This window comes from Pongo abelii, chromosome Y (assembly GCF_028885655.2).
Source record: "Pongo abelii isolate AG06213 chromosome Y, NHGRI_mPonAbe1-v2.0_pri, whole genome shotgun sequence".
Lineage (NCBI taxonomy): Eukaryota > Metazoa > Chordata > Mammalia > Primates > Hominidae > Pongo > Pongo abelii.
Window position 1 is genome coordinate 67,121,749 of NC_072009.2, and position 16,589 is coordinate 67,138,337.

Sequence of the window (16,589 nt, forward strand, 5' to 3'; positions counted from 1 at the left end):
ACCTATTCTAGTTAATTTTTAATCGCATTTAAGGTGTGAGCTGCCAAATTTATTCAGCTCCCACACTACAGAGTTTCTTTATTGTATGAGATTTCTTACATCTGCGGGTTGTACTTTTCAGTAAAGTTTTACCACAGTTATATCATCTTGAACATTTCTCTTTGGTGTACACACTAAAGAATGAAGGTTATCACTGGAGAAGTCCCATCCATACCATTTTAGATGGTTGCACTGCCACATCAAGCCGTAAAGACTTAAAAGCTTTGAACTCTGAATTACAATGTTGCTTCTGTATGTGGACAATGAAACATATTGCTATAACAATATGTTTGACATTCTGTATGACAATGAAGCATATTGCTATGAAATCCCTCCATGCTAGTCAGGATGGCCTAGGCAATGCTGCAGTAACAAATAAACCACCAAAAATCTCAGTGGTGAGACACAATGAATTTTTATTTCTTACTCTAAAAAGAAATCCAACACAGATCAGATAGCGACCTTCTAATGACCCAGTCTGGAATAAGCAGCCTCCAAGGTCACCTTGGCAGGGATAGAGAAGCCTGAGTTTGTTTATAATGGCTAGACCTGAAAGTGGTTTTTATCACTTTTGCTCACACTCCATTGGCTAGAACTCAAACATGGGCACACTCTTAACTGCAAGAGTTACTGAGAAATAGAGTCTTATTATTTGCAAGGAAATGGAACCAGTATGATAAACACAGCACTGCCTTTGCCACACCCTTCAAATGCCACTTTTGTAGAGCTTCTCGCCTGTGCAGAGAATCTCATGGAAAACCTGAGTACTAATATTCTTTCATAGTAAGAGCACCGGTTTCATTTCTGAGCACACTTTGGAAGGTTCTTCATACAGAGAGTATTGTTTTGTTGGGGACTAAAAAAAACTAAGGACTTTGGCTAAACTGAAGACCTTATCATAATCATCCCAATTAGAATTTTCTTTCTGGACACACCCTTTAATGGAAATTTGACCTCTAACTACAAACACTACCACAAACCACCCATTTGTCAGGAGTAACCTACTTTGCCATTGTAGCATACACAAGTTCTTGAAATCCACAAGCCTTGCCTGGCAAACTCCAGTGCTGTGGGCTGACATTATCGATGGCAATGTCCCTGTCTTTTGCTCTCCCAGCCCTCCCACAGGCTGAGTAAGCTTCTATTATCTGGAATACAGTGTGACTTCTGTTTTCCTAATTTAACCCTGGCTTACTACGTTTATAATGTTTCTCTCTGCTCATGTAGTCTTTGATGAGTCAGAAGGTCTTTGCCATGCTCAAAATGTGTGTACTGTGTCTCATCTATATGCACTCTCTGTTGGGCAAGGAGGTGCAAATTACGACTGAAGCCCTTACCAGATGCCTTACACTTATAGGGCCTCTGTCCTGTGTGGACTCTGAGATGAACATGAAGATCTGAATTCCAGCTGAAGCCTTTACCACACTCATCACATTTATATGGTTTCTCTCTGGTGGGGTCACTTTGATGGAATTGAAAATATGAACTATAACTAAAGCACTTTCCACACACTTTACATTTATATGGTTTTTCTCCAGTGTGAACTCTCTGATCAGTGTGAAGAACAGAGCTATAAGCAAAATCCTTTCCACACACATTGCATTTGTATGGTTTCTCCCCTGTGTGGACTCTCTGGTGAATGTGAAGCTGTGTACTTTGGCTGAAGCCCTTTCCATACTCACCACACCTATAAAGTTTCTCCCCTGTGTGAAACCTCCAGTGGAGTTGAAGAACGGAGCTTGAACTAAAGCACTTGACACACTCACTGGATTTGTAAGGCTTCTCTCCAGTGTGGACTCTCTTATGGATAAGAAGCTTGGAGCTCTGTTCAAAGCCCTTCCCACACTCTTCACAATTTGTAGGGCTTTTTCCCTGTGTGTACTCGCTGATGAATACAAAGAAGTGACCTAAATCCAAACGCTTTCCCACATACGTCGCATTTGTAGGGCGTCTCACCTGTGTGGACTCCATGATGGCTGTGAAGGGAGGAGTTGCACCTGAAGCCCTTGCCACATTCTTTACATTTGCAGGGATTGTCTCCTGAGGAGAATTTCTGACATCTGGGAAGGTCTGAGCTCTGTTAGCAGCCTGTAGGCCATTCGTAGAATTTATAGGGAGTCTCTCCTGAGTGGGTTTTACAATGAACGATAAGATATTGGCTCTGACTTAAGTTCTTTCCATGCTGGTCGCATTTATAAAATTTTTCTCCTAGGTGAGTGCTGTGATGGACACGAGGATCTGTATCATCTGCAAAGGCCACCCCACAGTTATTACATGTGAAAGGCTGTGGTAAAACATGGGCCGCATGATGTTGTTCAACTGTTGATTTCATACTCAAGTTTTTCCCACAGTTGTGGTGTCTACCAGGGTCCTCCCCTTTACGTTCTTGGGACTCATGATGATCACGTGAGGTCCAATTGAGGCTGTCATCATGCCGAGCACGTCTGTACAATTTCTCTTCCACGTAAATTCCCTTATATCTTCCCTGAGATTTCTGGGGCTCGGTCATTATGTTGGCTTTCCTCCAAGATTCTGGGGTAAGAACGTGTGTCAGGCTTTGCCGTGCTGTGATGTCTTGATTTTTGATAATGGCATTTACTACATAGTTTCCGTTTTCAGAAATCTGAAGAGACATGCCTGCCCACTCTTCACAGAGGGAAACATCTTCTAAATGTGGGGAACACTGTTCTTTAAGGTTCATGATATAATCCTGACTCACACTTAAATCCTGGATCCTTTGTTTCCAAATCTGCCAGCAATGAAGCACTTCTTGAGAAAGGTAACTTAACCCCTTTTCCTGAAGATTCAAAATGTTGTTTTTAATCCTGTCTCTCATGAGAAGAAAGAGAATTTGTGAATCACCTGTCCAGAGGTTTTGAGAAAATGAAATATGATGGGGTGGGAAGTTGTCCCTGGCTTCTATTGACATGTGAAACAGAGCCACAGTAATTCTAACCTGAGCTGCTAATTAGAAATCAAGTATTGTAGGGAAATTAAGAGAAATCTTGGCCAGGTGCAGCGGCTTATGCTTGTCATAGCAACACTTTCAGAGGCTGAGGTGGGAGGATCACTCAAGCTCAGGAGATCAAGACCAGGCTGGGCAGTATGGTGAGAGCCCATCTCTACAAAAAAATTAAAAATTGGCTCGGTTTTGCCTATGATCCCAGCTACTTGGAAATCTGAGGTTGGAGGATTGCTTAATCCTGGGACGCAGAGGCTGCAGTGATCCAAGATTGTGCCACGGTATTCCAGCCTGGGTGACAGAGCAAGACCTTTCAACCCCCACACAGCAAAAAAGAATAAAAGGAAATCTTAGGAAAAATTTATGAAGGAAGAAATTCACCTCCCCACTATAAGAGTAGTCAATAAAAAGACTTTAATAATCTTGCTACAAAAGGTATGGGAAAGGCTCCCATTTTGTGTAGTGTATGTGTGTATAGAAATAATACATATTGATGGAGTGTTTTTCATATGTTGGGCAGAGTAAGGGACACAAAGGGTCACAAGAAGTTTCAGAAACAAACAGGTTCTATCTCTTGATGGCTTCCCTTCCTTCACATCACTGTCATATGGAGGACTATCATGTATGTTTGTGTACAAACTGCACAACTGTACATGGTGAGCCTTAAGGGGATGGGGATAAAAAGGCAATGGGGATTGAAATAGGGATAAACACTGTGAAACATGGTCCTGGCATTGTGCGGGGATGCATATGTAAACCTCTGAGACAAGCTCTAAGAGACAGCCTTTTTATGTTCCCCGAGGTTCTTTGTCTTCATGAAAAGATAGAGACCACTCAGATCCTATAATCCATTTCCTTAAGTTCTGACCTTTTAAGTTATTGCAGAATCTCAAACAGCCATGACTATGAGAATGGGGAACACATACTGTGGATTGTCAATGGCCTGGCACCCAGGGAAGCAAGATTGTGGTATATAACAACCCGGGGGCTGAGGCAGAAGAGGATGATCATATTTTTGGGACCCTATGATGGGTTTCAAAATGGCATGAATATCATGGTCAAGTCCCACTGGATACTGCTTCTGGTTTAAGGTCCTTTCTGGGTTGTTTTATTGAAAATGACTTTAGTTTATAAGATAGTATCAGGGAAAGGGAGAACATGAGCAGCCCCAAATGGGCTTTAAGCAGTGGTTTCCCAATTGTTCTGATTGTAACCCACAATAAAATCAGCACTGTGATTCAGTAGGAATAGGCACGAACATCCACGCAGACTGCTAACTAAAACAGAAGTTTTATCAGCTGATACTTACATACGATGTGCAATGCACTTTGATAAATTCTTTTGTTTTCTGTTCTATTAATCTATTTTGCTTTTTAAAAATTGCTAGTTATGACACAGTAATTTGATTTCAGGACTCACCAAGAGGGTTTTATCCTGCAGTCTGAGAAAAAACTGCAGGGATATGCAGATTTATGTAGAAGGTCCTGTGTTTACAGATTACACTTTGGTTTCACGAGGTTATTTATTAAAAACACAGGACCTAGGGCAAGATTAGGAGGGCTCAAATCCTAGTTCTTCTTATAAGCTGTGTGATCATGGGCAAGTTATGAATTCTGTGACTCAGTTGTTTCATCCATTGATATGGTTTGGCTGTGTCCCCACCCAAATCTCGTCTTGAATTGTAACTCCCATAATTCCCAGGTGTCATGTCCCATAATTCCCACATGTCACAGCCCCTACACAGAGTCCCTACCAGGGCACTACCTAGTGGAGCTGTGAGACGAGGGCCACTGTCCTTCAGACCACAGAATGCTAGATCCGACAGCTTGCACCGTGTGCCTGGAAAAACCACAAACACTCAACACCAGCCCACAAAAGCAGCCGGAAGGGAGACTATACTCTGCAGAGCCACAGGGATGGAGCTGCTCAAGACCATGGAAATCTATCTCTTACATAAGCGTGACCAGGATGCAAGACATGGAGTCAAAGGAGATCACTATTAAGCTTTAAGATTTGACTGCCCTATTGGATTTCAGACTTGCATGGGGCCTGTAGCCCCTTTGTTTTGGCCAATTTCTCCCATTTGGAACAGCTGCATTTACACAATACCTGTACCTGCACTGTGTCTAGGAAGTAAATACATTGTTTTTTTATTTTACAGGCTCATAGATGGAAAGACTTGGCTTGTCTCAGATGAGACACTGGACTGTGGACTTTTGAGTTAATGCTGAAATGAGTTAAGACTTTGTGGGACTGTTGGGAGACATGATTGGTTTTGAAATGTAAGGGCATAAGATTTGGGAGGGGCTGGGTTGGGATAATATGGTTCGGCTGTGTCCCCACTCAAATCTCATCTTGAATTGTAACTCCCACAATTCCCATGTGTCATGGGAGGAACCTGGTAGGAGGCGATTGAATTATGGGGGCGGGTCTTTCCTGTGTTATTCTCATGATACTGAATGAGTCCCATGAGATCTGATGGTTTTTAAAAGGGAGATTCTGAATGGGCGCAGTGTCTCACACCTGTAATCCCAGCACTTTGGGAGACCAAAGTGGGTTGATCAGGAGGTCAAGAGATTGAGACAATCCTTGCCAACATGGTGAAACCCCGTCTCTACTAAAAAATACAAAAATTAGCTGGGCATGGTGGCGCATGCCTGTATTCCAAGATGCTGGGTTGGCTAAGGCAGGAGAATTGCCTGAACTTGGTAGTTGGAGGTTGCAGTGATTCAAGATAACACCACTGTACTGCAGCCTGGCTACAGAGCCAGACTCTTTCAAAAAAAAAAAGGGGTGGGGGGCGGTTACCCTGCGTAAGCTCTCTTCTCTTGTCTACCACCATGTGAGACGTGCCTTTCACCTTCCACCATGACTATGAGGCCTCCCCAGGGATGTGGAACTGTAAGTCCCAAAACATGTCTATCTTTTGTAAATTGCCCAGTCTTGGGTATGTCTTTATCAGCAGTGTGAAAACAGAGTAATACGTCCATAAAAGAGGGATAATAGCAGTAACTATCTGTATTAGTCCATTCTCATGTTGCTAATAAAGACATACCCAAGACTGGGTAATTTATAAAGGAAAGAGGTTTAATTGACTCATAGTTCCATGTGGCTGTGGAGGCCTCACAATCATGGCAGAAGGTGAAGGAAGAGCAAAGAGACATCCTACATGGCAGCAGGCAAAGAGAAAGCCTGTGCAGGAGAACACCAATTTATAAAACCATCAAATCTCATGAGAATTATTCACTCTTATAAGAACAGCACAAGAAAGACTCCTGCCCCATGATTCAGTTACCTCCTACCAGGCCCCTCCTACAACATGTGGGAATTATGGGAGCTACAATTCAAGATGAGACTTGGGTAGGGATATAGCCAAACCATATCTCTATCTCATAAACTATACTTAGGTAACACATAACTGTATATGAACCTCTGAGAAATGAAAACGAGGTTAGATATTTATCAAAAAGTAATCAAATAAACCAGCACTTAGATTACACTTACTACATACAAGTAAGTGTTGGCTATTGTAACTGCCAACCAAACCAATGTTCTCCCTTGGTTCCTTTAACACTGGCTTATCCGAAACATTGCATAAACATTGATTTTTCTGCAGAAGCAAACCATAGTTCAAGGCTCTTGGTGATGTGTGAATTTTATGTCTCATTCTGAGAAATATGAGGAAAGAATGAGAGCCTAAATGTGTGATTAGGGGAGGGAGTGCTTACTAACTGCATTGAATGCCCACAGGCCAGGGGAATGAGATTTGGGGAGAGCTCCCTCAGAAAACCATCGCAAGGGGCCAGTTCCTCACATTGATCTGTAAAAACTCATTAACTGCAGGGTTCTAACCTGCACATGCATCTCTTAGGAGTTTTCTTTCCAGTGGTCAAAGTTTCTCTTTGTGATCTAACTGGAGTTTTCTATCTGGTATGAAATGACGATTTCAGGACACAGGTCCAGTGGTCTGATGCTCAGTTACTCACCCAGTGAGATGAGGTTCCTGAAGTTTTCCATCATCACGTCTTGGTACAGGTTTACCTGGGTTTTATCCAATAAAGCCAGCTCTTCCTTAGTGAAGACAATAGCCATGTCCTTGAATGTCACCCTTTCCTAAAACATCAACCACATGCCAAGTCAATCATCCACACAAATGACTGGCCTTAGTCTGTTTGGGCTGCCTCAATAAAATACCACAGTCTGATTAGGTTAAACAAAATAAACTATCTTCTTACTGTTCTGGAGGTTGGAAAGTCTAAGATCAAGTACCACCAAGATAGATTTCATTCAGGTTTCTTCTCTTGGCTTGTAGACAGCTGTCGTCTCACTGTGTCCTTACATGGCAGAGGGAGAATGAGAGCAAGCTCTGTTGAGGCTCTCTCATAAGGACATTAATCCTATTGGATCAGGGATTCCCAAAGGACAACATTAATCAAATTATAAAATAAGGCCCAGGAAATAGGCACAGATAAATCTATACTAAGTTGTTGTGCCAATACACATGTCTAGTTCTGTTCCATGATTTCATTTCTCATCACACACCAAGATTTGGTATTTTCACTTTTTCATGGCAGATTAATCTATTCTTATCAAGTTAAAAGGAACTAAGAAGACAGGGTAACTAAAAGCCTGGCTCCTAGATTCAAAAAACACAATAGAGAAAAGGGAGATTATTAGGATAATTAAGAACACTTGGATATCAACTAGGTATTAAAAAATAGTGGTATCAATGTGAAATTTCTTGAGTACATTAGCAATAATGTGGAAATGTAGGAACATGCTCTTACTCTTAGGAGATACAAGCTGAAATATTTAGGGATGAATTATAATAATGCCTGCAATTTATCCCCAACTGGGTCATCAAAATAAAATACAGATATGTGTGTATATAAGTATATTATGCATATGTTTGTGGGTGATTGTCAACAATTGGTGAATCTAGGTGAAGATTACACATTATGCTATTCTTTCATTTTCCTGATAAATTGAAATTTCTCAAAATAAAAGGATGTGGGGAATAATCTGATATTAATAACCATCTCCTAATCAAGAACCAATTTTTACATGAAATATTTCTATCGCTGCATATATCACACTGCTCAGAGTTAAGTATTTACAGATATGTTCTCTCAACAGACTCTGCATCTCTAAATAACGCAGAGCTTTCAAACGAAAGTTGTAAGCAGTTACAAAGGACTTCACAAAGAATATGTTCCTAACAATTGTCCAATTACTAAAATCTGACAATGATTAAAAACAAAATCTAGGGGAGTCAGCACCGTTGTCCTAATAGCATCACTCTCTCAGTAACAGTACTGTATACCTTCTTCTGTGGGAGGCAACAAAATTGAATTGGAGTTAATCATTCAGGAAATACAGATACCCTGAAGTCTACTTGGGGTGTTCAAATGTAGGGAGAAGGGGTTAGGGATAGAGGTTCACCCAGCCTTCGCCCCATTCTCCCTTCTCTGCCTCAACTATAGAGCCTGGGAAAACAAAACACTCATTTCTCCACCACCCTTGTAGCTGGATGGATGCCTTGTAGGAAGCCTAGACAGCTATTGTCATAGGATGCAGATACAAGGAGAGCCCCAAAATATTAGGAAACCAAATTTATCAACGAATAAACACTTGCAAAAATCTATAAACCTTTTCCTGTCTGAAGTATTCTTGTATAACCATCCATGAAGTATTCTTGTAAAACCTTGAACCTGAATCTCTTCAAGCATCTGGTGCTTCCACTTACAAGAAATACTGTGGATAGATAACACATTGAAAGATAAGAAAAGGAAGCAAACAAATGTATTCCAAATGTGGGAAAGAACACAGGACACCAAACTTGGTTTCTACAACAAGGCAATAGCAGGAGAGAATAAAGTACAGGGGCAGATTTCTCTAGATTAAAAGAGATTATGAGATACAACAGCCAACTATATGATAGTATAGACCTTGGTAAGATCCCATTTGAACAAATCAACTGTTAAAAAATTTTTTGAGATAATCAGGGAAATTTGGTTATTGTCTGGGTATTAGATAATCCCAAATAATTATTGATTATCTCATTAGTCAATTTTTAAGAAATACATACTAAAATACATAGAGGATGTGGTAAATTAGATTGCTGTTTAGAAATATCCTCTTCCATGCTCACTAATCCCACTAAAGGACCAGAGTGTGTTTTCTTACCCTTTTAGTTTTGACTTGGCAATGTAACTTACTCTGGCTACCAAAATGAAGCAGAAGTGAGAATGTGCCAGTTCTAACCTGGGCCTTGACAGATCTCACGCGTTCACTTGCTCTCTTGTCCCTCCATCTTCACTATGAGGGGACACCCAAGCTAACCAAAACCAGCAGAGTCCTACCAAATATTCATGGCATCGGCTTTAGATCCAGGCCATAACCATTGACGACACTGTTATAGGAGGCTGGAAAAATGGTGACCCGGATGTAGTGGTGAACATTTGGTAAACTGTTGCTGTAATTTAGAAGATAGAAAATGTACCTAATGAATCTTGGACTTGGGCAAGATGGTTTCCAGGCAGAAGGATAAAAGTGTGAGCTCATTCATTTTAGTTGCATATAAAATAAAGTACTATAAAAAATGATGTGCTCAGAGAAAAACCAATACAGTGTAAAATAACATGCCTCTTAAAAATACTCTGGGAAAGAAAAAAATGAAAAAGAGATTAAGCAAATCTCTTTGGCAAAAAGTTAACCATTGAAACTGCATGATGGGTACTGCAAGTGGAGATTCATAATACCATTTTTTTGTGTGTACTTTCATAATTAATTTTTTTCATGATTAAAAGAAAATCCTTCCTCCACACTGTGATGGTGTTTTTAATGTGACAACTTGGCTAAGCTACAGTCCTCAGTTATTGAATCAAACACTAATCTAGGTATTGCTATGAAGATAATTTGTAGATGTGATTAAAGTCCATAATCAGTTTACTTTAAGGGAGATTATTCAAACTAATCTGAGTATGTCTGATTCAAAAAACTGAAAGGTCTTATGAGCAGAGCTGAGGCTTCCCTGGGAGGTGGAGAAATTCCACCCATAGACAGCGGCTTCAGTCTGTGTCTAAGAGTTCTGGCCATCCTTCCTGAGGGACTGCCATGTGGATTTTGGACTTGCCTAGTTAGCCCCCGTAATCATATAAGTCAATTACTTATGATAAATCGCTTAATATATATCTCTTAGTGGTTCTGCCTTGCTGGTTGAACTCTGACTAATACATACCCATTCAAATCTTGTTACTTATTGAACGAGACCAGTGACATTTAGAGTATGGTCATTTATATGCTGCCCATGCACTCGGATGCTGCGGCAACACCAAATTGCTATAAAAGTTTCTGAACTTACTCTTGATTCTTTTTCCCTCATGGGGCAGTGATAAGCAGTTCATGGACTGGTACTGGTACATGAACCACACTTAGAGTAGCACCAAAGTAGACATCTTGAAATCTGTGAGTTTGTTTCTTACTTCTATAAAGGGAGTCAAACCATCTGCTTCACAAAGTCATTCTTAGCAAGATGAAGTACCTAATACATAGTAGTCACTCAAAAAATGCTGACCTCCTTTCAGAAAGCAGAAGTGTCTGGTTCCTCAGAATGAACAGTATATTTAAAGAGAAAGAAACCTTTCACTTACCTGGAACTTAATCATACCATGTTCCTTTTGGAAAGGGCAGGATTCTGGAAAAGCAGAACTGCAAAGAAGAAAGAATCCATGAGATCATGGATTCAACAAGTTATAAATGAACATTGGTTCCTTCCTTATCTGAACAAATTTCTCACAATTTTTTCTCTCCCTAGATATCATCTCTTCTCATTCTGAACAGACTGAACTCCCACCTCCTCAAGACTTCCCTAGATTTGTCCACAGTCCCTCAATCTCAGACCACTGTGTAACTCCTATCTCTCTCCTCAAGCTTTTGGGTCAAAACCTGCACATTCTTTTCCTTTTCTCAGACTTGTGAATGAACTGACATAATCTACATCTGAATTACGCTGGAAAAAAGGATCCAGAATTGCTGAATAAGGGAGCAATCTCAGGGCTAGGCACAGTGGCTCACGCCTGTAATCCCCAGCAATTTGGGAACCCGAGATGGGTGGATCATTTGAGGCCAGGAGTTCGAAACCAGCCTGGCCAACATGGTGAAACCCCGTCTCTACTAAAAATACAAAATTAGCTGGGCTCGGTGGTTGGCACCTGTAATCCCAGCTACTCAGGAGGCTGAGGCAGGACAATCACTTGAACCTGGGAGGCAGAAGCTGCAGTGAGCTGTGCTTGCACCACTGCACTCCAGCCTGGGCAAAAGAGACAGACATTGTCTCAAAAAAAAAAAAGAAAAAAAAAGAGAGCAATCTTAGGATGACAGGGGTCTTCTGCTATTTCCACTTTCACATGCAAGACTTGATCTTGTATGGCCAGGCATGTGGTCTAAAGAACTTGCGATTAGCCAAGATATACAAATTAAATCCCAATTTTTATTATTATGCTAATCAATAATACAAATTTTTAAACATATACACCTTGACTCTTGGCTTCCTAAACTCTCTCCAGCACCCATTCTATCCCTTGCTTTTGCAAATATTGATGACACACCTATGACATATAAGACACATCCTCTGCTCTGGAAATGCTCATCGTATACTGAACTATACATGCTCTCAGACTGCACGTAGCAAAGTAGATAGACAGACCTTCTAAGCTTGCCACTTCATATACACTAAAGCCCCTTCCTGTTCTGCTTATATCAGTGGATTCCCTTGCCAATTAGCTTCCAGTTGGGTTTAGCCAATGGGGAAAGCCAGCAAGAGATCCAGGGAAGGGACAAGAGTGAAGTCAGAATATTTATTCCCCCAAGTTTTTCCCTACAGGTTGCTGTGGAATGGCTATGTTCCATATCCATTGACCAAAGGTCATGGCCACCATCAGGCAGCTGTCATCCAATAAATATTTCTTCAGGTTTTTGCGACTGCTTCCTCCCTTAGCCCTTCAGTCCAAAAGGCAGTAAGTTACCCTGCTATCACCAGCTCTGAAATATTGCCATATCCTTTGTTGATTACCACAGCCTGCCTAAAACTTTATAGATTGTCCCTTTATTAAGCTCTTCTCAAATTACCCCATTTGAGTGTTCTGTTTATTTTTTATTGGGATTCCATCAGATAAACCCTGTAAACACAATTGCCTTTCACCTTTGTGGAGAAACTTACTGTATAAAATTGGCACTTTAAGCATTGTGGAAACTCCAAAGATTAAAAAATAAAAGCCAAAAACCAGGTTTCTGCCTTCTAAGATAGTGCTTCTCACACTATCTGTGATAAAGGACTAGTTTTTTTATTATTATTACTGTTACTTTCAGTCGGTCACAGACTGATATTTTGGTAAGATACACTAAAAAGAAATTACTGGAAAAAGGAAATTAAGAAGGTATGCAAATTAAAGCCCAATTGTTATTATTATGTTAATCAATAAGACAAAATTTTAAACATCTACAATCAAGTTCTCAAATTATCTGGTCACAGACTAATATCACTTATTGGCACTGGTCTGTTGGCTACCCTTTGAATTGCAGCTCACAGGGTTATAGAATGAGGTTAATAGAATACGAAATGTCTTTATGGTAAATCCTTGGACTCTTTTTCTCTCCTTTACTACCTTTAAGAGACATCATTAATCACTTCTTATTTTGGGCTCCAACAAAGGCCAAAATAAGGAATGTTCAAGTCATTAATACAGCATGAATTAAATCATTTTGCAATAGTTAAGACCTACCAAGGAACACTCCTCCTTTCCCCTGTCAAAAAACTACAAATCCTAAAAAAAAAAAAAAAAAAAACAACAACAAGCTGTAGTCTTTTATCCACTGTACTTGCTAAGGATCTTATCATTTAACAAGCACTCAATCAATGTTTCTTAATATTAACAAACGCACAAATAGAATTGGCTTGGATATTATATATTAGATACACGTGCAAAGACATAAACTCACCCTCTACTTCAAGTACCTGTTCTCACTTAAGAGCCAATAATGGGACAGGTTTATTTTCAAGCACACATCTCCACACATGCAGTCACACATATATGGTTGAGGGTTTGGTTTCCTGAATTTCTGGCTTCAGACACTCCCTGCCTGTGTGAACTATGGGCCGTGGCAGGAACCAGATGGCACATTCAAATTTGAGGGGAGTTTAATAAACAGACGGCTTACAATGGTGTTGGCTGGGGGTAAGGAAATCAGAGAGGATAAGGCTCTATCCTGGGAAGTGACAGGGACGTGCCATTATACTACCTGGGCCTTAAGAGGTAAGGGGAGGGAGCAGTCTCTGGAGCCTGGAACTGAGAGGACTGTGTGGCCAGGACCACCAAAACCATGACCTGTTGTTTAGAAGGGCAGCTAATCTGTGACAATCCTGCAGAGAGAGAACTCGGGGACAAGATCCTCCAACTCACACTTCTTCCTCTCTCCAAACTTTCCTGTTGAGACTTCCCATTGGCCAAAGACAAGCAAGGCCAGAAGGCAATGGCGGCCTTTCAGGGCAGACAGCAGGGTGGAAAAGGTGGGGAGCCAAAGGCATGGGACACATGGCACTTCAGGACTCTTGTTTTTTTCCCTATCTGCCAAAGTCCACACAGCTCTCTCACACAAATGCCTTTCTCATCCCTCAACCTGACAACTACTCTGATCTGAGGAATACATCATGAATGAGACCAGACGCCCATATCAACCTCTTCAGCGAATGAAGACCTAGAGGAAAAGTGCAGCTGAATTTGGAACTGCAATTGTTCAGAAACACGATCAGAAATGTAATAAAAGCTGCTATTACACGTAAAATAATTAACACTAAATCTCTAACTTTATCAAATATACAGAAAGGATTCAAATTTCAAATTCGTTGAGTGTAATTTAACACTTACATTTGCTCATGTGCTTTATAATACTCAAATTCTGTACTCCCTGGCTCACAGCACGTGAGGTGAGAATGGAGTTAATAATTTGGGGAAGTTCTTTTCTTTTCTTTTCTTTTTTTTTTTTTTGAGACAGAGTCTCACTCTGTTGCCCAGGCTGGAGTGCAGTGGCGCGATCTCAGCTCACTGCAAGCTCCGCCTCCCGGGTTCACACCATTCTCCAACCTCAGCCTCCGGAGTAGCTGGGACTACAGGCGCCTGCCACCACGCCCGGCAAATTTTTTGTAAATTTTTTTTTTTTAGTAGAGACAGGGTTTCACCGTGTTAGCCAGGATGGTCTCGATCTCTTGACCTCGTGATCCACCCAAAGTGCTGGGATTACAGGAGGGAGGCACCGCGCCAGGCCTGGGACCGTTCTTTTCAAAATGTATGCGGTGATATTAAACTCCTGAGTTATTACAGTCTGAGTTGTTTCCTTATTGCCAGAAGCCGGAACCTCTGCCCTGAAGTCATAAATGCCCCAATGGAGTCAGAGCTGCTAAAATCCAGAGTTCAGACCCAAGACAACTCCCCATCCAAGAACCTAGGGGTGCTGAGCCAGAATCGCCCGCGCCAAACTGAGCGAGAATAGCCCAAGCCATCCTCTATCTCCAGAGAAAAGCTGCTTAAGCAAATCCCTCATCCCATTCAGGGAGGCACAGCCCCAGCCATTACTCCCAAACTCTGAGCCAGCGCCCCTCTGCCCTCATCCAGAGATGCACATTCCAAGACTGGACCCTAAGCCTCGACCCAAGGTGGCACAGAGCAAGTCGCTGTCACGAAACGTGAAGATGCACGTTTTGTCAAACCCAGGGCTGCTCCCCAAACCGAGCCCACGCGCTTCCCATCCCGCCCCGGGTAGGTAGGGGCCGCTGAACTTCCCTAGCCTACCCCACCCACGAGGCCTTATCATTGGTCACCAGTCCCCTCTTCCACTCCTCCTACTTCAGTCCACAGGGACGGGTCACAGCTGCACATCCTGCAGCCCTACTCCTGGCTACGCTTCCGAGAGGGGCGCGGTCCACGCGGGACTCACCCCAGCATCCCAAACGTCGCCCTCAGCTAGCGTCTGGTACCACGGCGCATGGGCAAGGAGGCCTATGGACTACAATCCCCAGAAAGCCCCGCGCGCAGCAGTGGACATTCGCAAGGCTACCAGGGTGAAGGTAGCCTTTGACTTCCGTGCGTTTGGAAGTCCTTTGACTTCCGTGCATTCGTCTAAAACAATGACAATCGTAATAACGATAAAATATTGAAATGTTAAATAAATCACTATCAACGATGAAAAGAAAAAGTTTCAGTATTTTACCACTTGGAAATGAGCACTTTACCATTTTAGTGAAGACTTTTATGGGTTCTTATTTTATAGGCATGTCTTTTAATGTTAAAACCACGAAACTTTTCAATTAAAATTCACTTAAATATTTCCATCCCCGCCCCCCATCATGTTTTGTTTCTGTTGATGAAGACTGCATAATCTACATTTGCAATATAACATACCCTGTAATTTGTTTCCTAGTCTCAGAAGAAGCAGAATGAATTAACCACCATTGTCTGAATCCTTAATAGGGGAATTACAGGAGCACTTGTTACAACATAACAAGAAAACGCGGGAAGTTTTCAGATTCTTTCTGAAAATTTCCCCTTGTTGGGACTTAGGCTTTATTTTACTTTATGTTATTGCATTTAAGATTTAAGATCATTAAAAAGTCAGGAAACAACAGGTGCTGGAGAGGATATGGAGAAATAGGAACACTTTTACACTGTTGGTGGGACTGTAAACTAGTTCAACCATTGTGGAAGTCAGTGTGGCGATTCCTCAGGGATCTAGAAGTAGAAATACCATTTGACCCAGCAATTCCATTACTGGGTATATACCCAAAGGATTATAAATCATGCTGCTATAAAGACACATGCACACGTATGTTCATTGCGGCAGTATTCACAATGGCAAAGACTTGGAACCAACCCAAATGTCCAACAAAGATAGATTGCATTAAGAAAATGTGGCACATATGCACCATGGAATACTATGCAGCCATAATAAATGATGAGTTCATGTCCCTTTTTAGGGGCATGGATGAAGCTGTAAACCATCATTCTCAGCAAACTATAGCAAGGACAAAAAACCAAACACCACATGTTCTCACTCATAGGTGGGAATTGAACAATGAGAACACATGGACACAGGAAGGGGAACATAACACAGCGGGGTCTATTGTGGGGTGGGGAGAAGGGGAAGGGATAGCATTAGGAGATATACTTAATGCTAAATGCGTGCAGCACACCAACATGGCACATGTATACATATGTGACAAACCTACACGTTGCGCACATGTTCCCTACAACTTAAAGTATAATAGTAATAAAATTTTAAAAATTTAAGATTTCTATTAAAGAAAATTTTGGGTACCCTAATGGGGTAAGAAAATTGAATAAGAATTCCATTAGAGACCCACAGTTTTAGCCTGGAGGAAAGCCTTGATAATGGGTGAGAACAATCTCTGTCCTAGGAATGGTCACCTGGTTCTGCTGGCGGAGGCTCTGCTTAGAATATCTGGCTGGCATTCCGTTTTCCACTCATCCTCAAGCTGTAGGGGTCGTGAGGCAGTTCCAGTCCTAGAATAGACAGG

General features: G+C 41.5%; 1 protein-coding gene across 1 annotated transcript; it reads right to left on the reverse strand.

Moving 5' to 3' along the window:
• Positions 1–676: 676 nt before the first annotated feature.
• LOC134760961 (zinc finger protein 285-like) lies at positions 677–14,964 on the reverse strand. The gene is given in 4 exon segments (XM_063721487.1): positions 677–1,893; positions 1,895–2,883; positions 7,000–7,114; positions 14,902–14,964. Coding segments are annotated over 4 exon segments (1,791 nt in total). The 5' UTR covers positions 14,935–14,964; the 3' UTR covers positions 677–1,239.
• Positions 14,965–16,589: the final 1,625 nt, after the last annotated feature.